The sequence below is a fragment of the Erigeron canadensis genome, chromosome 7 (genome assembly GCF_010389155.1).
Source record: "Erigeron canadensis isolate Cc75 chromosome 7, C_canadensis_v1, whole genome shotgun sequence".
Classification (NCBI taxonomy): domain Eukaryota; kingdom Viridiplantae; phylum Streptophyta; class Magnoliopsida; order Asterales; family Asteraceae; genus Erigeron; species Erigeron canadensis.
Window position 1 is genome coordinate 25,442,660 of NC_057767.1, and position 24,487 is coordinate 25,467,146.

The following is a 24,487-nucleotide window of genomic DNA, read 5'->3' on the forward strand; positions in this document are numbered from 1 at the left end:
GAGAATTTTTAGACTAATTTATTGTGAGGATAAATCATTTTCTTTACACAAATAATTATTGATGAAAAGAAAAAAAAATGTATAAAGATATACAAACAAAACAACAATTAAACGAAAACATAAATAACTTTTTTAAAATTTAAAAAGCATAACTCTTATTGCGAACTTATCAACTAAATTCCAAACACATAATACAGGTACACGGATTGAGATCCTTTAAAGTTAAAAACTAACTTTATTAGTAAAAGTTGATATCTTGACTTTACATATAAAGTTGAACACAAATGATTTTCATCCCACGTACACAACCTTCCACGAAGATCTACAGCTCGCTGTAAAAAATACCAAAAATTTACCGTACCAAATAAATTACCGTCGTTACTTCTGTATCTATAATCTATCTCCCCTCAAACTTGAAACAAAGTTAACAAACACAATCCATCCATCCATCCATCCAATTTCTTCACGAAACTTCATCGTAAAATCCCCAAAATCACAAACACACACAAACGTAAAAATGTCAAATCAAATCGCCGCCGGCGAAACAATCATCCCGGAGCTCCAGTTTTCCGATTTCCCGGAAGACGTGCAGCTATCAATCTTATCATTTTTAACCCCATCTGAAATCTCATCATTTTCATGCACATCAAAGCGGTTTTTATCTCTTTGCAGAACAGATTCAAAATTATGGTTTTCAATGTGTGAAAGAAGATGGGGATCCAAGACCCAGATCAAGAAATGGGGCTCGGGTAAAATTACTTACAAATTTCTTTACAAAACATTATTAGAATATGAAAATTTAATTGGGTTTTGGAGATTAAGTAAAAAAACAGAAACCCATGATGAAAATGTGAAAAAGACACCAACTTTGGTGGTTTTTGAATGGGGGTGTTGTTATATTGTAGGTTTTCGTGTTTCGCCTTCGAGTAATGGGGGTTATGGGGTTGTAAAGTCTCCTTTTTTATTGATGGGTATTTCACCAAAAGGTGAAATTGTTAATTTTCTTGAACCTAATGTTGGTTTCCGAGATGATTTGTTAAAGTCGGTTGTTGAAAAAGGGTTGGTTTGTGGGAACGGTGATAACGAATTGTTGTCGGTTGATGTGAATCGAATTGGGGAGTTTCATATTGTGATTGAGGAAAAAGTTGGTTTTGGGTTTTGTGGGAATGGAGAGAGTGTTGTTGGGTTTGAGAGTGGTTCGTCGCCTCCTGATCAGGAGACGTCAGAGATTTATCAGTATTTTGCGAATAGGACTAGTCCGGTGGGGAGGCAGAGGAGGAGGGAGAAAGAGAGGCAGTGGAGTAGGAAATGGAATGCCGAGCATTTCATTAAGATTGTGAATTATTTTCCGACGGATTTAAGGCCTTTGCAGGGTCTTTGGAAGGTATATTTAACCATCATCAATGTTATTATCTGATCATCTGCGTTTTCAGGTCGTTGGTACTTAATTTCTAGTTTTTGTAGATAGTTTTCCATTTCTCAATATTCGTGTAAGTATATTCAAACAATACCTCATGTAGCCGCTATTGTTGCATTCATAATCTTGTTCTGGTTGTTTTGTATCACATAATCGATTGCAAAATGCAATGCCAAGTAGTGTATTCATTTTGAATATTAAGATGGCCAATCAAATTTTTCAGGGAATTTGTGAAGATGAGAATTTGGACTTTTATCTTGTGGTATATGATGACATTGGTGGTATAGCGTGTAGAAAAATTGGGGACTCTTGCAAACCGTTTTCCAGCTACACACCTGTGTTTTGGACCTCAAACACTACGTTTTTTGAATCTCCGTTTTCTTCCGAAGAAGAAGATATATATGATACTCGTGAGCATCTTTTGCCACCTGGACATCTACATTGCTCTGAGATGGAAGCTGTGTCACGCATTCTTTACATCAATTCGAGCTATGATCTAGTGATACCTGGATTGGCAGGGCCAACTGCTGTAAATCCACATCAGGTGGAAGGAAGGATTTGGCAGTATGGTGACGGAACATTTGGATTTGGATTTCTTCGTGACAACCATATTATAGATTTAAAGCATATTGCAGTGGATGGATGTCTGTTAGATGCAATGAAGCCTTTGTAACATTCGATCATTCTTCCGTAGGAGTAGTGATTAATGGGTCTGACTTAGATCTGTATTAGATTGTTTGTAAAAATAAGTTGATTCCTTGACTGTATGTACAATTTCAGAATTCATGCAAACATTGTTTGTTTCGTTCATATTCATTGTATGGTTTGACATAAAAGAAGTGATATCTTAATGTGTTATCTAAGCTTGTGTATGATTGGATGCTGATCTGGATCTTGTATAATATGGTTAAAATGGCTATTCATTTACATCTAGATCTTCTGTATTTACTTCTGTAAATAAGCCTGTTGTAAATTTCCTGGTGTTGAAGCTACAATTTCATGCTGCTTGTAAACTACTATACTTTTCTAACCACAACGTCCTGATACCTCTTAGCCGAACTGCTTTTATTAGATTGAGATTTCTGCATCAACTTCTGGTTATCGCTTACTGGTTTACTGTGAGCATTGTAGGAGGAAGAATTCTGCTTTATGGTGAAGGACTCGAGTATGTATCTAGCACTTTTTGTTACAGCTTGGTCTTTCTTGACATCCAGAACACCTTCACAAATAGCTCAATTGCAGCTCCAAAATTTACGGTTAAGAAGCATTTGACAGAAGCATTATGCATCTCTTCTGTTTCCTATTATCTGATGGAATAATCGACTGGTAAGATTTTTCGGGAGGGGTATTGTTCTATTTTCATTTATTTCTGGTGCGACAATCAGTTCCAGTGAAGGTAAGTGGTTTGTTGTGTGTTTACTCTGCAGGTGGGTGTTAAAGTTGCATTTTTGCTGTTCTCTAGCTGAGGTAAGAGTGACTGGACATGATCCACTTGTCTGAAAATCTAATTGCCACAGTACCATTTTCCAAGGTAGACGTTGACAGCGAGTTACAGTGGGGGCATTGAAGGATTTCAAGCAAGTTTCACCAGGCCAATATCTTGATGGTCATTTTTAGGTTCCTAAGTGCGAGTGAGGTGTTGGATGAGTTTTCAAATGGTTCAGTTACAGATCTTTTAGTTTCTGATCTCAAAGCTCATGTTCAAATTTCTAGTGTTTCAGATTCACAAGGGTGCAAAGGTTGTTCCAGTATCTTGAAGTTCATATTTTATTATCAAGGGTTAAGATTTGCAATGTGCTATCACTGTTGAGCCCGGGATCATGTTGAAGGGCCAAAGGCGTCAATGAAGCAAGTTCAAGTTATTGCCTTGCACAAAACAACGAGCTGTTGGATTGGTTACTTAAAGAGCTGGTAATTTTATATTTGCTATCCATATATGATATATGTAACTTGACTGGATCTTTGAATGACTAGATCCACAGTCAATATAATTTTCATTTTGCAGAAAAAAACAGTTAAAAGTAAGCCACAACTACAGGTACAAGAATCAGACAAAAGCCAAGGAAAGGAAGCCAAGTATCAAAACGAACGTGCATTTAAACTGATAATAAGCGAAAAGATCTTTTAAGTTCCAATAGTTCATCCACAATGTTGCGACAAAAAGAACAATAAGATGTAGATAGTCGATTAGAATTTAGAAAAACAGACTTCCATCTCTTTATCAAGCATAAATTTTTTTCCGACTCCAAAAGACAGACTGTAACAGGTTACATGACAATCCGCAGAGGTTATGATCAAGGTGCCACTTGTCCAGCCCTAGCGGCACGATCACCCTCAAGCTGGCTCAAGTTACCCTTCTCTTTGATGAGTTGGGTGTGGTGGTGTCTGCAGTAAAGATGACCTTCATGTGCAACGTAGTTTGATGGGCTAATCGTACAGCCTCCATGACTACATTTGAAGCAGCTTCTATGGTATGCAGTTCCATTTACTGAAACCTATATTAAAATTTTATATAAGCCTGTGCTGTTCAAATCTAGATGCAGATTTAGCAAATAAAATGATTGTATTATACTTGTAAGTAACATCAGTTTTGTAGTTTTACCTTTTCGGTTGGATATACCGTTTTTGCACAGCCCAAACATTTATCTTTTGTCCCCACGAACATACTCGACACTTTATTAGCCAAAGGCTTCTGTTAAATGATTTAAGTTAAGTTAGTATATATCATTTAATTCCATATAACATAAGATCAGATCCAAATTCAATTTATAGGTCCACTGTATTCAAGTTATACATACCTCACCATCAATGCTTTTCTGTGGCTTCACAATCTTGGGTGTGCCTGAAAGATGACATTAGTATTTAGCTAGTAGTCATATCGATAGCTATCGAAATTAACCAACAAAACCAATCATTGGTTACCTTCGAAACTTTTGTCTAAGCTACCAGTCTGCTTAAAAAGTTGATCAAAGTGTGGCCTGCAATACAAAACTCCTTCAAAGGAGTTGTAGTTACTAAGCTGCAAAAGTACCAAAATTTGAAAATGACCCAGTTAGTAACTTCATTTTGTCATTAGATCCAACCCATTAAGACCAGATCCACAAAAATATTTTTTAAAATATATATCAACTAAAACATCAAGAACTCCGCAGTTAAGCATGCTTAGACGACCATAGGTAATACTAGAATGGATGACGCTCTGAGAAGTTCTTGTGTTTCAACCCTCAAAAAATTAATTGAGAGGAAAGAAAAGTACCTTGAGGGTGCCTTTGCAATGGTGGCATCTAAAGCAAGCTTTGTGGAAAATTCTGTTATCAGCAGTGAGTTTGTCAACTAGGTAGACAGTTTTGTCACATGCCATGCATTTTTGGGTAGTTCCTGCAAAGGCCATGGTTGGATATTATGTTTTTTGTCTCAGAAACAATGTGTGCAACAAATAATAGGAGGTGTGAAATATGGAGATAATGTTGAAAAAAAAGACCAAAGTATGTAACAACACATGATAAGGGGATCCATGGCAATTATTTTGTCTGGATTACCAAATAAGCAAACCAACCTGTCACCTATGTCACCACTCATTTCTTTTATGAATTCCAACTAAGCAACTACCTGTCATACTCATGGGGATGCATTACTATTTAATTGTATTTAAGATTTTTTCCAAGTTTGAATTTGAAAATTTGAATGGAGAATCTAATAATTTTGTAGAGTAAATGTCATTTGATTATAAGCTTATAAGAGATGATTATTTTGTAATTAAGAAAGATTCTAATGGAAAAGAGCCAAGCTACTCGCGACCTAATGTGTTGCAAAATGAGAATGACTCGTTGAAAGAAAAGATTCATGGGAGAAGTCATTTACTTTCCAAGCACACAAACAACAATTGTTCATGTAATATTTATGATCAAGAAACCTTAAGACTTAATACATACTCCATTTGTTTTGAAATAATAGTTCATCTTTAATTTGATTCAAAAATGTTGTCATTGTCACAAATGTATAGATTACTTTGATTAAGCTTCACATTTTAACATATACTTTGATTAAGCTTCACATTTTAACATAGGTCTAAATTAGTAGTTAGAAGCATAAGTAAAATTGTTATTTAAGTGAAGTATAAGTAGCAACAACTATACTTTCTTATAATTATGTTATATAAATCTTATACTTATTTTGGCACCAAATAAGTATAAACTCACATAAAAATGAAGGGAAGTAAACACTAGACTTGACAGACCCAAAATATCGGAAGTGGGTGACAAAATTGAGTAGATGAAAAGTCATGCATGTTACTATTTCGATCTAACAAAATTTATCCAAGGTTTGGTGGTTGTGCTATTATAATTAAACCTTGTCATTAGTTCACTACATTTTTATATCTGTAGAATGAATGTTATGTAAATACAATTCTTACCCTCTTATAATTATATAGTTGCATTGCATCATTGAATACTTGAATAACACTATTAGCAAAGACAGCATGAACAAAGGTAAATATTTGGGGTTGCCATTTTTTTTTGGTAAGTTAAGCAAATGAATCAATATGTTCTTATTTGTTGTGTACGAATTTTCTATTAATAAAAAATTGGAGTGGAATGGAAATGGAAATGGAGAAGAAAAAATGTTTGTATTCGCCCATAAATGTCAATAATGGAAGAAGACTATTTTTAACTCTCATATCCAAATCGATGTCTGCAAATTCATAAATTCAATTTCATTATTATTTTTCTAAAGATAAATCTTATTCATAAATTTCAACTTAACATCTCGCCTCACAACACATACACACAACGCTAATATTTATTAACAATCATTCCAACGAATAGTGTCCTTTTCCCTTCTTTATGTAAAAAAAACACCACTTGTTTGATACTACACAATTTCATTGATACAAACCCTCCCAAATGCAGTATCGCGCCACAAAAATAATGCCATGTAAACTAATAGTGTAATTTGTAGTATAAATTCCAGCTCAAGGTGAAAGAGTAAAATGCACCAAGATTAACTTTTATAACTGATCGTTCGCTCTTCAATCTCGATCTTTTTTTCTAATGTATTATGTTCAAAATTTTATATTGCTAATAAGGCTCTGTAATATTGGTGAGTAGGTGACATAATCAAAAATGAAAAGTAAATATGAATAGAAAGACAATGTCTCTAGCCGTTTTAACTTTGTATTTATTAAAATATTCAATATCTATGTTATATTATAAAAAAAAAAGTCTCTGTCTAAATTTATGTTTCAACATTTACTTCTCTAAAATGTCCCCTATATATTATATATTTACCTAAAATAACTATATTACCTTTTTCCTCTCCTCAAATCTCAACCAATCATTTTTTTTCTTTCCTCCAAAAATCATTTATTCCCCCAATTTATTCAAAATCTTTTATCTCAAAAACCGTACATCGATAAATCATAAAAATTATATGGGCGTTATTAAAATTTCATGCTCTTTCATTAGAGATGTCATTCGATATACTTTCGATGAAGTTTTAAAATCTAATGGCGGAGCCCGTATGGCTAAGGCATTTGGCTATCACACTCTATGACCTATCACCTTCCTATCACTCACCATCTCACCGCCGCAACGCGCGGTACTTACTCTCGTAGTGTTAAAAAACAAATCCTAATTTAAAAACTTACAAAACTAAAAGCTACTCTAAAAGAAAATTGTTGATAAACAATCTCCAATAGGTCAGTTTTTAATTCCTTATATGTTATGTCGACATGATACCAAACATTAGTATATATTTGTATAAACCTAATTAAAGTTGAAACTTTGTCCCACTAAAATGAATATTGACAACGAAAAAAATTGTCAAATTCAAGATCTTTGTAAATTAATATTTATTTTGGTAAAAGTAAATGACAACTAACGTTGCCGACACGCACTTGATGATGATGATAATGATGATGCAACTATTACAATATCGACAGTCTAGCCGCAGATTTTAATTTTTCTAGCAAGCATCGCTTGCAGTCACATATAAACCTATAATTAACAGACAGTGTTTAAACGACCATTTGTACGTAAAGTATAGACCTAAACATCAACACATACCTCAATAAAAGCATATGTGTAACATATATGAGGTGTTTATTTAGATAGTGATTTCCCTTTTTTATTATCCTTTAGTGGTTTATCATTACATGTAGGTAATTTTTTTTTTTTTGTACATAAAAAAAAAAAAAAGTTGAGTTTAACTATCCACGGTTGCGAAGGTAACTCATATTAACTTGTACCGGTAATTTAGTACTCTAGGCAAGGATGATCATATAACAAAAAAAAAAAGGTAATTCTCTCCATCCATGATAGCCGGGACGAACAAGGACTCTCCATCCATCATAGTGTGTCCGGGCGTCAAGCTAAGTTTCGTCCACATTAACTTTAGTGACCAGTCTTAAGACAAAATTTGTGGAGAACTCATACAAAAGTCTAGCGAGATTCGATTTTAAAACCATATCACAAAGGGAGGGTAATCTGCAACTTTATATTAGTGCTTATACATAATTTCGATTGGGTTACGAAACATATTTTTCTTAGAGAGCAAATGAAAGATATAAATATGCATTGGTTGAGGTCCAAAAAATACTAATTCTGTTTATTGCTAATAATGATGAGATAATGGGATTTGGGAATGTGGGATGTTGTCAATGAATTCGGGTGCGTTTAGTTCAAGAAAACTCTCTTGTTTTCCATTTTCATTTTCCAAGAAAACATGAAAAACATGAAACGCGTTCAAATTGTAATTTTTTAGAAAAGTTTTCCTAGAAAATGAAAATTCCCTTTTCTAACTTTTGCACTAAAATTAGAAAACTGTTTTTTGTTTTCACTTTTCTATTTTCTAAACCTAAAATTAGAAAACAAGTGAATTTGAACATGTCTTCTAGTTTTCTAAAATGAAAAAATGAAAATTCCATCTTTTATTTTGAACGCGTTTTCAAAATTTTCAAGGGTTTTTTAGAAATGAAAAACCTTTTCATTTTCTAGAAAACTAGAAATGGAAAACTTAAAAACATTTTCTACAGCTAAACGCGTCCTTGGAGATTCTTTTATTTTTTTAAAATTATGAAAGTGTTTTTTTTTTTAAACAAAAATCCTCAGCCAAGTACCTGTTTCTTTGTTCTTGTTTTGTGTAGATTTGATTTCTGTCATTGTAGTGAACTTGGTATTTCAATTTCTTGCATGTTTAATTTTGTAGTTTCTTTCCATGTAAATTGTTTCATTGTACTTCGGGTTGAATTTGAATAAAATGTGTATTTTAGGAAGGGTATTCCTATTACTACAATCAAGTTTAGGAACCTAGGTAATAGTATTGCTATCAAAGAGGGGACTTAAGAGAATGAACATAACAGGGAGTCTACTGGACACGATTTAACTAGTGGACACTCTTGGAAGCTGGAGTAAGAAGTCCCAAATAATACATTTTCTAATGCCGAGCTTTTTTAATAGTGATTACTAACTACTTATTTACCCACAAGGAATTAGCTTACGGGTAAGACAAACACTTTGTGACCTTAAAGTCTCAGGTTCGATCCTCGTTGGGACAAAAAAAATAATTCTATTAAGGTATCCGTTACCAATGAAGCCTAGACTCATATGTGAAGTTTAAATACGTGGGTTCGATCCTTCGGGGTGCCCAAATCATGTGGGGATTAAAATGGAGGTATTTTACTGGCATCATATTACTCATACGGGGTGGGTCGACGGCCCGACGGGTATTAAATTGTGGTATCGGAGTTAGGGTTCCCCTGTTACCCTTTACTAACTACTTATTTTGATAATAAAAAATAATAATAAATAAATAAATTTTAATTGCTACAAGTCTACAACCTTGCCTAATCTAACTACTGTCAAAAATTCAACCATTCTGAGTAACCTGAAGAACGAAATCAACTTTCTTTATCTGTTTATCTTTTAATAGTAATGTCATTGTCTCATTGAGCTTCAAGATGTACATCTATTGAAAAGGTCTGTTCCCGGCAAGTTCTAAAACATATAACCAACAATCTCCAGAACCACTAAAAAGCCGGTCCATACCACATATGAAACATCATTGACAAACTTGAAATAAATAAATAAAAACAATCAATTGCATCAGAAGTCTATAAACTTTTACACTTTGAATAAAGAATTTTAATTTTCCGCAACTAAACTAGTTAATGTACTTGTACAAACAACACCCAAAACAAAAAGATCGCTATCGGTTATATAGAAAGGGGAAGACAAGTAGCAAAAAACCTATAAGAGAAGAGAACATAACTGAATACGTGGAGATTATCCGATCACAATATATATGAACAGGCGGCCATGACCATGCACTACTAACTGGACTTTGAAGGCACAAGATTAAAGTAAGCTAGCTAGAGCAAATCCAGTAGAGGAGGCTGCTCGGATGATGGTTTTGGGGTAGAACGGGATTGGCGACTTTGCCCTTGAGTTCTACTTCCTCTCCCTCTGCCAACCGCATTCTGGGGAGGTGGCGCTAATCTTAGTGCCTGTGTGGTCTTGTTTGAAGCAAATATCGAACCAATATCTGTGGCCTTGGGACCAGTTGATACACTCTGATTGTTTCTCATAGACCCAATAGAGTTCTGGGATGTAACTCCACCATTAAGAGTACTATTGCTACTACTAATACTGGGATATTCAAAACTGTTGGCCCAGCTGGTATTGTTATTTGCTGGATTTTGTGTTGTGTTTACAGACGGGGTTAATGTACCATTGGTAGAAGCTCTGGATGCAGCCAAAGGCCAGTTTGCAAATGGATCTAAATCATCAAAGCTTGCATTTGAAGAGCCTCCTTTCATATTATCACCTACTTGTTGGGAAGATGAGGGAGGAGGCCATTCAAAATCAGCTGCCGGGCATGATGTTGGTGTTGGATTCATGGATGGATTAGACATTGCCGAGAACTGCAGATCCTTTAAATTATTCTGAACAGCTGATGGGAAATGCATATTGTTTGAATTATCTTGGACAATTGATGGTGTATTTGTTGATGATTTAGGTTCTGTGGAGGATCCTTTTGTCGTGATCCAATCTTCATCCCATGTGGAAGTACTTTTTAAGGAGGATGAAACGCTTGGAACATTTTTCTTTAAGGGTGGTGCTATATTGCCATCGGGTGTGGGAAAGGATTTTACTTCACCTCCTATATCATTCATGGTTACTCCCTTTTTCTCTTCTACTTTCCTGCAATTTAACAAAAACAATAGGACTTCTATTATTTATACATGTGTGTTTCATATCGCATTGCATATTGCAAGAACAGAGAATTAAAGAAATGGATACCTAAGAACGCTCTTCACAAACGACATGTACTTCGCGAATTGTTGAACATTCAATTGCTGTGCAAGGAGAAGAGGGACAACTAATGGAAGAACATGCTCGACTACAAAATCCACTCCATGCTAAGAACAAAAACAATGGAAATGTGAGCTGTCTCCAAGAGAACGCAGCTGTGAGCTGTCAACTCTTGCTGTATATTATTGGGTTAATGGGTCAAACAGATCAAATACAGAAATTAGCTTAATTTGAAATGGATCAAATAGGTTCAACAGGTCGACTGTCACTAACTTGTATATAGATATTTACCATGACCTGCAGTGTTTAACTTGATATATGACATTACTTAGTAAGGTGGTTTTCATTATCAAATTCAATACATTAATTCTTTAGAAATCTTCTACAACATGGACAAAATAAATATTGGCAGTAAAGCCAGAGCCAACCCAACCATTTTTAAGTTTTAACCCACACATATCCATTCTGATTGTTATCACACCCGCACCAATCTGTCATCTCTAAGAATTGTGACTAGCATGAGTCAAAAAAATTAGCATAAATGGAGCACCTGTTTCAAGATAGAATTGGCTACCCCAAGAGTGCACATAAGAGTTGGAGCAGACCGGTCAACGGCAGTGCAACGCTGAATCGTTTGCAGGATCTCCAAGACAGATGGCTTATCAAGAACCGAAATCATATCACCTAGACATAACAAAGCATTCACTCTCACCTGCCACAGTTTGCAATATTGGAACTACTTAATCTTCTTGCATCTTTTATCTTTATACTTGTAATTTTAACATGCACTTTCATAGTAAATCAAGATCATATAGCTTTACACATATATGAAGTTAAGAAAGACGACATACCGCAGCAACTGTCGTCTTGAGTGCCAAGCCATGTACACGAGGCAAAATCGCATGTCTCACTAGCTAGATTATGGTCAAAATGCCAGATGTTAGCATGAGCTTATCAAACGTATTCAGATAAAAGTAATGCAAAACATGATACTATTATTTATAAAAACCTATCCAGCTATGACTTTTAAGAAAATACTTTGAAGGCATCAAGTTAGATAATGATATCAAATGGATGTAAAAGCTCATATGATAACCCTAAACTACATATAGATGTTGCTTTTCGGTTAAAAATAACTACATGAAGATATATGAATGACACTGATTAATCACCAATGAAAACAACCGATCATGGCAAATTTACCTGGGAATCAAGTTTTGTAGTAAGGGATACAGTTTTTTTCAGCACTTCCTCTTGCATCCGAGCATCGGTATCATCATAGGCTCGCACAAGCATGGGCAACACATGAGAAACCAAATGCTCTTGACTAGCCTGCCATTATACACACGAGTAGATGCAGTCAGCGTACTAAAACCAGAAATTTTATTATTCAAATGATCTACATATTTTCACATCAGTATAAGTATCCGATCGTGCTACCCTTGTTCCATATTTTTTCAAGTGAAGGATCAAGTTTATGTAATATGCAATGAAATGCATCGCAACTGAAATAAATCTGTTATATATTATTATAGATGTTCACATTCCCAAAAGACAAACTTCTTTAGGAAACCCTAGATGGGCACCCACGCGATGCGGCAGAGGCAGAATAAAACGTGTGAAGTGCGATTACGACGTTAATTTCAAACCTAACACTTGTGTGAGAAAATAATAACATGGTACTTGACTATTTGTACAATGTAAATTCATAGATAGCAGAGTATTTGTGATATAAAAGAGCAAAAGTGCCTAAGGAAGAGTGGTGTGCATGCGCAAATCTTCTAAGAAAAATGTCTTTTTACATTTTTTTTTAGCTCATATAGAGAATAAAGAAGAAAAAAGAGCAACAACTCCCTATTGGAACAGTTGGTTATGGTGCTCCCTTTTAAGCAGGTCTTGGGTTTGATTCCCCTTGCCTACAAAATATTTTAAGCCTTTAATTGAGATTGAATTGTTTTAAAAACAATGATTGAGGACTATTTTAGATATTACGATTACTTGTGCTTAATAATGGGAAGGGATAATATGCTTTATAAGGGATTAAGAATATTGAGATGAAATTTCACTATAAAACTATAAGAAGTGATTTTTGTACAACATTAAAAAACCAGTTTCACAAATGGGACAATTGTAACAGGGCTTGAACTTATTGGGATGAAATTTCCCATATATGCCAAGTTTAATTTCTTTATTTATATATCCAGAAACAGATATTGTGCCCACCTCATATATTTTTACCTATTTAGGTGAAGGTGTGTTGTGTTACATTAACCTGAAAATCCAGGTTCAGACAGAACCTCCAAATTTATTCAGGTATTCAGATCACATTCAGGTTAGAGTTCTTTTTCTTCCCAAACTGGAACCCATATTAGAACCTTTTTGAAAGTTTAACATTTCCGAATAACCAAAAAAAGAGTATATTATATCTAACTAGCCTATTATTGACACAATGTGCAGCATGAATAACTTTGGATAGTTTCCTGAGATTTCTTTATTGAAGCTTAGAAATAGAGTTCAAAATTTCTAAGCGATGGACTTTTGAACAAAACATATTTTAATTAAAAATTTGCTTTCATTAATTTGATTTGGAAGGGTATAATTTTTGTTTCCCCAAAATGCATAGTAAAATCAAAACACAAGGGGTTTTCAACTTTTGATAAATATATTTGGGCATATTGCATGATAAAGCACACATATCGTGGTATAAAGTGTGAATGTTTGATAATAAATCACATAATTATCTCTTGTAATGCATAGTAAAGCGTGAAAATTTGGCCAGATCTTGCAACAAAATGGTAAACGTGTTATTCACTTCAAGATTAGTTCAGTAATTGATCTATAGATCAATGACAATGTTTTACCTTGTTGACAATTAGCTCTGCATGCTTCACAAGCAGCAGTAGCGTCTCACCTGCAGCAGTGCTTAAAACAGGAACAAGAGCAGGCAATGTTGATGTCTCAAAATCAATTTTATCCTGCAATACATGAAGAAATCTTAGGCAACATGATCAGTACGAAAACATATCACACCTAATGAAAAGAGTTCTTGCTTCTATTTAGAAAAAGAATGAGCAAAATCAATTATGAGCGTAACACAGGCTGCATCATCTAGAAACATACCAACCCAGAATTATATTTTAAAGCTATTATATATATACATATATAATATAATATAACTACTACTCCGTATTATTAATCAAGATACTGTTTGAACACAAGGATATCAATAGAAATATATATATATATATATATATATAGTTATATAGTTATATGTTAGTTAAGATGTGCCTAAGAGTGCAATTAGAAGTCAAACCACGTAGACATAATTAGAGGAAAGGTTGAATGTAGCTAAACGTGATGCTGAGTTTTCCTAAATATATTGTTTTCCACATAAATGGTAATACAAACAAGAAGAAAAACATCTTTCATGACCAGGTATACAGTACCTGTGAGTCGGCTATCTTTAAAACCATTGGCAGGATCATTGGCTGCAGAACCATATTCCGAAGCTCTGCACACAGAGGCGGAAGAACCTACACAAACAACAAGTAGTTCATTCATCACTTCAGTTATCTTAACAAAAAAAAAAGATTGAAACACAGGCTAAATCATTATATTTAGCAATTAACAAAAAAGCCAGATTCGAGCTATTACTCATAACAATCATTATGAATAAAATCCACATTTATCTTATGAAATAAAATCAGCAGATAAAGAGTAACATGACATGCAATTGTTTCTTGCTATAACCAGCCTAAAGTGATATATAATACTCCAAAGCCCATAATTAAATCGAAAACACAACCTTGTAGCGCAACACACGAGCATCAAAATCTTTCCACATGTCCAACAGAGCTTTTAAAAACTCTGACTTCTGCATGTTATCTCTTTCCTGAAATCAAGAAAAAAAAATTTGGCATATTAAAAAATATAAGAAAAAAAGAAGCAACTTAGTAAAAAGCTTATCTTCAACGCACGTACAAGCATATGGTCCAGGAAGCGAAGTGCTCGCAACCTAGTGTCATCACGGAAAAAGGGAGAACCTGAAAAGTGAGAAAAGTATAGACAACTTTGAGAATTCGAACGATATGAAGCCAAAATACTGCCATTTCAAAGTTCTTTTAAAGTTCTTGTATTTACCACCAACAGAACTACAAACACAAGGGGGAATAAGCAAATGATACAAACACAAATATTCTGTAGTATATCGCCAAAAACACAAGTTACACTTATCATTTGTTTGGTACATACAGATGATATGTTGATAGATATAAAAGATCGTTTAGACAGTTGCCCTCCATTTCCTTGGTTTGTATTATGCATTTTGGTTTCGCTTAATCCAAGGACTCTTTTCCGGATAAAAGATAATTTACAAATCACCCTAGAACATTATGTATAATGTGAAGCTAACAATGACATTTGTTTGGTACATACAGATGATATGTTGATAGATATAAAAGATCGTTTAGACAGTTGCCCTCCATTTCCTTGGTTTGTATTATGCATTTTGGTTTCGCTTAATCCAAGGACTCTTTTCCGGATAAAAGATAATTTACAAATCACCCTAGAACATTATGTATAATGTGAAGCTAACAATGACATTTGTTTGGTACATACAGATGATATGTTGATAGATATAAAAGATCGTTTAGACAGTTGCCCTCCATTTCCTTGGTTTGTATTATGCATTTTGGTTTCGCTTAATCCAAGGACTCTTTTCCGGATAAAAGATAATTTACAAATCACCCTAGAACATTATGTATAATGTGAAGCTAACAATGACAAAGAAGACGGTGGTGGTCCGGGGTGGTGGTACGTTGGTCTTAGGTAGTGCTCTGGCTTGTAAAGGGAGAAAAAAAAAGTGTAATTAGAGAGATGGATTGTAGGGATTGTGAAAGAGCGGAATGGTCAAAAAGGGGGAGTTCTTAATATCTGGTGAAAAATGGAGGGTGGAGACTGAAGTGGTCAACATTTTGAAAAATGGTGGGGTCTTTCAATACATGCATACATTACAAATATATTATGAATTTATGATTTTACATGATGTTAAAAATTACACAGGTCTTTACCTGTAAAATCCAAAGCCGTTGGTCTTAAAGCCTCATTTGGTGAAAGCATTCTTTTTAAGTCCGCAACTAGTTCATGGGGAATTGATGAAAAAGCATCGCTGGATAAATATGTCAAATTATTCATGTACTGCATAGAAGGTCACAAATACACTATTAAATATAATTAGATAAACTGTACTACGTAAGGCCAAAATCAATTTTCTCTTTTTTGGGTTGGTGTGAGGGGTTAATACCATTTTCACGTTATTGCGGCAGTCAAACAAAGGCTTTTTAGCAATCAAATGAAAAGCGAGACATGCAAAGCTAAAGATATCAGAAGAACATCCGACTGAAGAAGCCTTGGCCCGAACCAACTCTGGAGCGGTGTAGTTCAAAGATGGTTGAAGAGGGAGTAGCGAATCTTCAACATCATATTCCTGATAAGAGAGATTTGAGACATAGTTATATACAATAATATAATATAATGTTTGCAATTCTGATTGTAGAGTTTGGCAGATAATGGCTATACATAATTACACATAATAATCAATAACATATTATTTTAGAACTGCTTATGAAAGCATGCATTATGTAGCCAATATAAAGAGTATTATGTAGAATTTGCAACCTTGGTTCTTAATATTTTTGGTTGTCATTTAGGCATATCATATTAATCTTCATAAACTCACCGAATAATGGAAGGGCTGCACAGTAGATGAATCTGTAGATGACTGGTCTGCTGATACTGCAAAACTGAATCCACCAAGCTTCCAAGCTCCACTTGAGTTGATAAGAACGGCCTGAAATAATGCAATGAAAAAAGCATGGTCAAATGATATGCCGGGCTAACTGGATTAGGAGTCTTACGATGACAGATTTATGCTCAACTGAACAATACAGCCGTTGCATATAGATGATTGATGAGAATTAGTTGTCATCAACATATAATAATAATAACATTAGAGAGAAATTTGATAACTTTTATCTAATAAATATATGTAGAGACCACCACTAAGCACAGCTCGTCAATTTAAGATAAGCACACAGCTTTATGTATCTACAAAAATTTGATTTGGCAATATATATATATATATATAGGAAAAGCTTAATGTGAGAACCATTTGAATTGAAGGAACCATGAAAACCTTTAAATTATAACTTGATGTTCATATATGAATGTTATTTGTGAACAGATTCGTGCAGATATGAACATATCAAGTTATATATACTCTTACCTATGTTCATACGCGAATAGTTCTCACATGATATTATATATATATATATATCAGCATCTTGTTTATTGGACATACAACGCACTAAACTGTTACATAACATCATAGCAAAGATGACAAATTGACATCCTGATCCAAAAAAACCTTACCCAAAGAAATTTTTCATGCAAAACAAAGTTGACAATAACCAAAAGGCCATGCCCTAACGAAAAATAGAGACCCACATTTAGAATAAAGTTATTCTATACAGCCATCCATGCTGTAACTATTTATGCTATATATAATATATATGCTACTTCTAGGAAAACAATAGAGTAAGGAAGTAAAATATTGAAAACTTCAAGACAGAGTCACAGAGGGTTAAGAACATAAAGCATTGAAAAAAGAAATATACAACTTGCTAAAATAATCATTTGGTATTAAATGATATTTGAAGCTTAACTTTCTTTTTTCATCATTGGCTAGTTTATCTCAGTATTTTCATTTTTGAAGGCATTAAGGAGAGTTTAACAACCCCTAGGAATACGAAGTTTGTGCCTTGTGGGTTATCATTATGAAGGAAAAGCAACATCTTTATATTCATGTCAATATGTCATACTATTTGTATTCTTTTCCTAGTGGAACAATATTGCGCCTGATGAACACTCTTAGTTGTTAGTTGATGCTCCGAATAAACCATGAAATTTTGCTTTATTTATGCAATATGCAAATCTTCATTTGACGTGAAACATGGCCTAAAAACTCACTCCTGTTCATTACTTCATTTTAACCACTTACAAAACTATTAACTAAAGATAGGGGCCCGCTTCTAACTAAAATGTAGAACCCAATCTTTTTTCCATCTCACAACATGATTCAACATGACCTCCCACTGTCCCACATTCGTTTACATATGAGACTTCATTTGCAGAATTGCAGCATGTTAAGAACAATATAGCCCCAGTTTGTATCAAAGGGTTCTGAAAAATTGACAGAGAAGGATTTATAATTAACTGTGCAATTTCCTGCGATATTTTATATGAAGACCATGCTGACAGAAGCACATAGCATTGTGAGGGACAGTGGTTAGTGCTATGGGTCAGTGATTTCTCTGAGTCTTGATTCTTTTTCAGTTCTTATGTGGGTTAAGAGTGATTTATCTCCTAGAAACCAAGACCCTTAGTACTTTGTAATATACATTAACCAAAAACTAGAGTTGGAATTGTTATGTATTATATTCATAGCCCGTTCAAGCATCGTGAACATTCCCATAATCCCTAAGCAAAGCTATCACCTGAATTTCAATTTTCTAAAGTCTTACTCATTCAAGAAGCATGCATTCATTCTTAAGTGGTTCTCATCAATCAGAGTAGGGCTTTGATTCTTCATCTTAACTATTAAACAAAAAACCATGACTTGCCATTTTTGGATAATGAGACTTATGCATCTCTATCTTTCCTATCAAGTGGGAGCTACAATACACCAAGTTGTTGACATGTAACAGAGGAACTCTGAGTCACCCAATGCTATCTTTGTTAACTTAAGTATTGATATTAATGCACTCAATCAGTAAAGATAGGATCTCCCAGTTACCCAACCTTGGTTGGAATCCTTTTGTTTCGACTTTCAAGTGTCTCTTATCGATTTGGTTAAGTAATTTGATGCTATGCTACTAAACTGGGTAACTGGGCAAGGCCAAAATACATCCTGAGAAATTCTAATAGAAAAATACAGGCATCATGTTTTATTATCTGATATTCTTTTACCAGCCTTAATTCTGCAGCCATATTTGCGGTTTGAAAACTAAATTGCAGGTTGTTATCACTTATCATGAAGAAACATTGTGTATTAGAATTTGCACAAGTAGGGGCAGAAGCTTATTTCTAAGCACATACATGTCATTCAACATGTAAAAGGAGAAACATGAGAAGCATTAACACAAAGTCCCCCTGTCAAAACTATGAAAGTTAAACTGTTCTATTAAACTTTATTAACTGTAAGATTATATTGAAAAAGTGTGGCCCCATTGAGGTGTTATGACACAAAATAAAGAAAAAAATGATATGTATCAATTGATAAAACGGAAAATAAGCGAGAAAACAGAGGATAACACAGAGAAAGCCAGCCAAACTCGGTTGTTAGATTTATTGATAATCTGGATTAATGCCCCAGTAGCCCAGTTGTCTGGATTAATGCCCCAGCGGCCCTAAGTTCCTAAGAACAATTGATAATAATCTCCACACCTAACCCTAATGGCTGGCAGCCTTATTTGTAGACAGACTTGACCTAATCTTGGAGAACAAGTAGTTACCAAGAATAAGAAACAATTATTAAAAAACACACTTAACACCCTTATACTTTTATTTCATATCATCCTCAAGGTGTGGCTTCAAAAATTGCTTCAGGTGATTCCCGGATCCCATATGATGACTTGAAATTCCAAAGCTAGTTGACCATATGGTTGTAGCACATACTCAATCTTGGATTTGTCTTACAACCATTCCTTAAGTTCATAACAGGTAGAGTTCTTAGAAGACTGCTCGATAAAATCAATAAATTGACACTTCAACTTCATGTTAGGTTCAGTGGCAGGTTGATTAGGTAAAACTTTCAGCAGCACCCAGGTAGCCTTATTGTTTTCAATGAAGTGATGACCTAATTCTTCTGACACCACCATGGTAGCCGTAGGTTTGATAGGATTATCATTCAGATCCTCATCCACCACCGCTGGTTTAACACGCGATTCATGGCTCTGATGTGTAACTCCAAGAAGACACCCTGATCTTCATTGTTGATGGATCGATCAGGTTCATCATTATATAATAATGCATCTGAAATTTCTTCGTGGTTGTCGACTTCATCATCCTCAACTTCTACAATCGTTGCTTGAATCTTTCCATTCATAAAGAACTCATTATCTTTCATCAATTCCCCAAGAGTAATATTGATATCAAACTCCAAATCTTGGTTATAAAAAGAAGAATTAGAATCGAATGGAGAGAAAGAATTTTGCAAGCCATTGGAATCAATTTTTAAAGCCAATGAAATCGCATCTTTCACCTTAATGCAGCTATATTGATGCCACTCATCAGATATTTCCTTGATTTCAGGTTTTAACCCATTGATGAATAGGTATATGCCGTAGAATTCAGAAATTTCTTCCAAATTTCTAACCTGATCAAATAATATTTGAAACGAATTGCAGTAATCAATAACAGTACACCTTCCTGTTTGAATGCCATTAACTGCTCCATCGCACTTCTTTGTCGATTTCAAAGATGTTGTTGTCTAACCCACAGTCAAGAGGATTGAGGGCTCTGATACCAATTGATATGTATCAATTGATGAAACAGAAAATAAGCGAGAAAACACAGAGGATAACACAGAGAAAGCCAGCCAAACTCGGTTGTTAGATTTATTGATAATCTGGATTAATGCCCCAGTAGCCCAGTTGTCTGGATTAATGCCTCAGCGGCCCTAAGTTCCTAAGAACAATTGATAATAATCTCCACACCTAACCCTAATGGCTGGCAGCCTTATTTGTAGACAGACTTGACCTAATCTTGGAGAACAAGTAGTTACCAAGAATAAGAAACAATTATTAAAAAACACACTTAACACCCTTATACTTTTATTTCATATCATTCCAGCAGATTCATATCAAAAAAAATCTGTTAGAGTGATTCTTTGCACAGTATATGTATGTTACTAACGAGCAAAGATGTCATTAAAGATAGCATGTTCATACCTCAGGGGATATGCCACGATGAATGAGACGGGCATTATTGTGGAGAAAATCCAAAGATTCTGCTACCTGAAGTAATCCATGTTTTACTTCCAACAAACCCATTTCCTACAAATGAAACAGCAAACTTATCAGAAATATAATCTTATGACAGCCAGCAATGTGCAGTAAATATAACCAATCATCTTTATTACAAAACATAATTTAGTACTTCAACAAGGTTGAACAGTTAAAGACACCATTTTATATCATTATCAGAATGCAGAAAGGCCGTTTACCCTATAACATGTATCTATCATCAAATAGTCAAACCTATATAAACTAAAGCCATGATTGGCATTCTGTGTCCATACAGCATTAGACATACAAAATTGTTGCACTGCATGCACGCAGGGTGAAATTTATTAACCACCTTTAAAACTACATAATGAATAATTAGATCTACATAATTGAGAGCTATCTTCTATGTTGGTGAATCACATTACACTGGATTTTAAGTTCAGTACCCTTACATAGTTACATTCCAACTACCCATCATGTCACTGACACATTAAATAATGGTCATGATCAGATGTTCTTAGAGTTAATGCCTTAGGTATAACTTTACCTCATTCTGATAGACACGCCTAAGGAAAGTAGCCTCAATGCTAAACAAACACATAACATGGGCTATACTTCATTTTGGCACAAATAAACATAGAGAAGCAGTGATGGTACTTGTCAATGTAACAAAACTTTTTAGGTTCCAATAACTTGTCAACGTAATAACCACATTATTTTTTAGGAAGTATTAATACACAAATAGACACAGATCCCACACATTTTCACATGTTATCCACCATGGACTATAACCCACGGCCTGATTGGTTGGCAGGTCATCATACATACCACAACATTGAATTAGAATGGCTGCCATATGTCAATAGCCATTAAGGTCTAACCCTTGCAAGTCCCAGGAGTTAAAAACATTAAAAAAAAAAAATTAAAAGTGCATTCACTGCTAGGCTACATGCTAACTAATTCAAATTTGAAAAAGCTGAATTCTAACCAAGAAATAATAGATGCTTTAAGAAATAAGTTATTTCCCACATTTTGCCTATTGTAAGACCTCATATTTACACCAAAATCCAGATAGATCAAAGTTAGCAATTCAATAGATAAACAGTGATACCAGGACATCCTCATAGACTACCATCATGTATTGTACAATGGGGCTAAGTTTTTATAAACATATTCAACTTGAAACGTTTTGCTACAATATCTATCTGACTTCCAAACTTCCTTTTGCATGCACCATACTTTCCAATTTATTACCATGTGATAGATCTGAGCTCTAATAACCATTAGACCAGTGGCATGGCAGCATGGCACCGATGGTTGCCACATCAGCAAAACATACCAATTACCCTAATGAAAGAATCACCACGATTCACACATAATCAGTGAACCAAGCATGTTAAACACATAACAATGTCTAAGACTAACATACACAATACTGCAAAACATGACAAATTGACAAGTTTGATTCATTTAAAAACACGTAATCCTGAATAAAATCATGCAAATAATAAAGTAATCTTCATCTACTAGTGCATAACACCACAACCTTAACCCAAGTACAAATTCTCAATCTCCCTAGTTACATTATCATAAAGTTCCTAAAACGACATTTCTATCCGGGGTTCACGATCAATAAAATGCATCCAACTTTACACAATACTCTTATTTGTATACATTTTCCTACGTTTAACTAACGCGACATCAATCTAACTTTACACTTACATTTACAAGTATAATAACTAGTCACATACATACAAATATACAATTAACCGTAATTATAACATCGATATAACAAACATAACTATATATATATATATAGGGGAAAGATAATTTGAGACCAACTAAAAAAAGTCCAAAAAAGGACCATTGATTTTCGTAACTTACACACCACCATCATCATCTACTACGATATACAAGACTTTTTGTAAAAACAATAAGACTTTCCAACGATGGGCCCATAGAAAAATCATGTGTAAGTTAACTTACACATGATTTTCTGGTGGGCCGTAGATGATGATGGTGTACAAAAATCAATGGTCCTAGTTGGTCCTAAATGGTCCTAAAATAAAAGGTTGTCTCAAAATATCTCACCCGTACCCTACTATATATATATATACACATATATACATACATACCATCCCTTGAAGTTCTTTAGGAACTTTGACCACATTATCCAAAATCCCAACGGCATTCGCGACAGACGCGAACAACGGCTCCGTAACCATCGCCATGGCATTCTTATTCTCATCTAACCCTTGGATCACGTGCACCACACCTGGATGTCTCAACCTAACTAACCTAGCTGCATCAGCTCTCACAATCTCATAAAATAAATCCTCACTCGCTTTCGATAACCCCGATTTCGCTCGGTTTTCGCTTATCGATTTCTTATCAATCACCCACACACACACAGTTGGATACTGATGTGATATCCCTGTTGATCCGCCACGCGCTTTTCCGGTGTATAACTTCCACGCGAGTCCGGGTCCGGCTGACCCGATCTGATCCAGAAGCTCGTAGTCTTGTAATGGTTTTGGCCCGGTTACATCTTGGACCGTTTTTTCGATTGTTTTTGCGAATGCTTGTGTCAAGGATTTTATATTTAAAGACATTTTTTATTTATTTTTTTTGATTAATTTTGGATCTGAATTTTTGGTAGAGGAGAAATCACAGAGAGAAAATTTAGAGAAGAAGAAAGGAGTTTTGTCAAATTCATGTCTGATTATCTTTTTTCACATATGTAACTATATATATCGTATACAACTATCCTATCTTGACACTTCTAGCCCCTCTAATATCATTTATTACATTTCTAGATACACTATATCTTGATATGTAACAATACTCTACTCCTCCCTTGTAGCATTTTTGTCCTCAAAAATGGCATTCTTTCTGATTAATGTCTTTGGTTCTTTAAGTTGCAAATAAGCTGCTTTGGAAAGCCTTTTCCACCACATCATTTCCTTTTCTGCATCCACCCTTGCAGCTTCATTGTTGCCACTATCATCCGAGCTATTGACATTCAAAGCTTTAGCACATCTTTCATGTATGTATTCCATGTCAAGGTTGGGCTGTCCAACCCCATTTGCGTCACCAGAAACAGCAATATAACCACTTTTAGAAATGGGTAAGAGAACTAGTTTTGCAAATGAGGATTCCTTCCCGGTATAGTCTAAGCTGATCATGGTAGAGCCTGGTATGGACTAAGCGGACTGTAACTATACACACAACGCCATTTTTACATTTCCAAACTTTCTGTCCATGTCGATTGACAATACGCAAGTTGACTTCCTAGATCCATTCCCCATTACTCTTCCCATAACACGATTTTCACCCCCAAAAATGGATGCTTTCTTCTTGAGACGGTCATATTTGTTAAGAGATGAGATGTATAACTAGGATTCCGTAGTTTCAGCTGCCATTTGAGTGTTGCTTTTTGGATCACTATTGCCAGTTATAGAAGCTCTTGAAGCTACAAATGTGTCACTCTGAAACTAAATTCCTTTGCAAACTGGTCTGAAAGCATCTTTTACAACATGTATTAGCCATTTATTCTCAAGGTTTTGATTTCCCGCTCTTCCATATCTTATGGAATCACAATAACTAGAAGCATGAGTCTCTAATCCATCAATAGACTCACACATTCCCACTACTTCTCTAATACAACCTAAGAAACATTGTTTGCTTTATATGAC

General features: G+C 34.7%; 3 protein-coding genes across 3 annotated transcripts; 1 reads left to right on the top strand and 2 right to left on the bottom strand.

Moving 5' to 3' along the window:
* Nucleotides 1-418: 418 nt before the first annotated feature.
* LOC122607272 (F-box protein At3g12350) lies at nt 419-2,280 on the top strand. Its single transcript, XM_043780208.1, has 2 exons — nt 419-1,384; nt 1,641-2,280. Exons 1-2 carry the CDS (start codon nt 518-520, stop codon nt 2,088-2,090), a joined length of 1,317 nt encoding a protein of 438 aa, XP_043636143.1. The 5' UTR covers nt 419-517; the 3' UTR covers nt 2,091-2,280.
* Nucleotides 2,281-3,494: 1,214 nt separating this feature from the next.
* Nucleotides 3,495-4,891, bottom strand: LOC122606891 (LIM domain-containing protein WLIM1). The gene is made up of 5 exons (XM_043779776.1): nt 4,674-4,891; nt 4,340-4,436; nt 4,216-4,259; nt 4,020-4,109; nt 3,495-3,912 (listed from the first exon to the last, which is right to left on the bottom strand). Exons 1-5 carry the CDS (start codon nt 4,806-4,808, stop codon nt 3,712-3,714), a joined length of 567 nt encoding a protein of 188 aa, XP_043635711.1. The 5' UTR covers nt 4,809-4,891; the 3' UTR covers nt 3,495-3,711.
* Nucleotides 4,892-9,514: 4,623 nt separating this feature from the next.
* LOC122607323 (SCY1-like protein 2) lies at nt 9,515-23,498 on the bottom strand. The gene is made up of 14 exons (XM_043780274.1): nt 22,928-23,498; nt 20,736-20,840; nt 16,466-16,576; nt 16,031-16,213; nt 15,798-15,924; nt 14,710-14,771; nt 14,534-14,620; nt 14,175-14,261; nt 13,590-13,703; nt 11,932-12,060; nt 11,580-11,642; nt 11,279-11,440; nt 10,717-10,835; nt 9,515-10,617 (listed from the first exon to the last, which is right to left on the bottom strand). The coding sequence occupies exons 1-14, from the start codon at nt 23,402-23,404 to the stop codon at nt 9,786-9,788; spliced, it is 2,658 nt and encodes an 885-aa protein (XP_043636209.1). The 5' UTR covers nt 23,405-23,498; the 3' UTR covers nt 9,515-9,785.
* Between the last annotated feature and the right edge of the window lie 989 nt (nt 23,499-24,487).

Excerpts from the sequence above, each read along its gene's own strand:
- LOC122607272 (XM_043780208.1), top strand. The coding sequence starts at position 518 with ATGTCAAATCAAATCGCCGCCGGCGAAACAATCATCCCGGAGCTCCAG. Across the intron at positions 1,385-1,640 it reads CTTTGCAGGGTCTTTGGAAG|GGAATTTGTGAAGATGAGAA; the intron begins GTATATTTAACC and ends CAAATTTTTCAG.
- LOC122606891 (XM_043779776.1), bottom strand. The coding sequence starts at position 4,808 with ATGGCCTTTGCAGGAACTACCCAAAAATGCATGGCATGTGACAAAACT. Across the intron at positions 4,437-4,673 it reads ATTGCAAAGGCACCCTCAAG|CTTAGTAACTACAACTCCTT; the intron begins GTACTTTTCTTT and ends GTACTTTTGCAG. Across the intron at positions 4,260-4,339 it reads CTTAGACAAAAGTTTCGAAG|GCACACCCAAGATTGTGAAG; the intron begins GTAACCAATGAT and ends GTCATCTTTCAG.
- LOC122607323 (XM_043780274.1), bottom strand. The coding sequence starts at position 23,404 with ATGTCTTTAAATATAAAATCCTTGACACAAGCATTCGCAAAAACAATC. Across the intron at positions 20,841-22,927 it reads CTAAAGAACTTCAAGGGATG|GAAATGGGTTTGTTGGAAGT; the intron begins GTATGTATGTAT and ends TTTCATTTGTAG. Across the intron at positions 12,061-13,589 it reads CAGAGCTAATTGTCAACAAG|GCTAGTCAAGAGCATTTGGT; the intron begins GTAAAACATTGT and ends GTATAATGGCAG.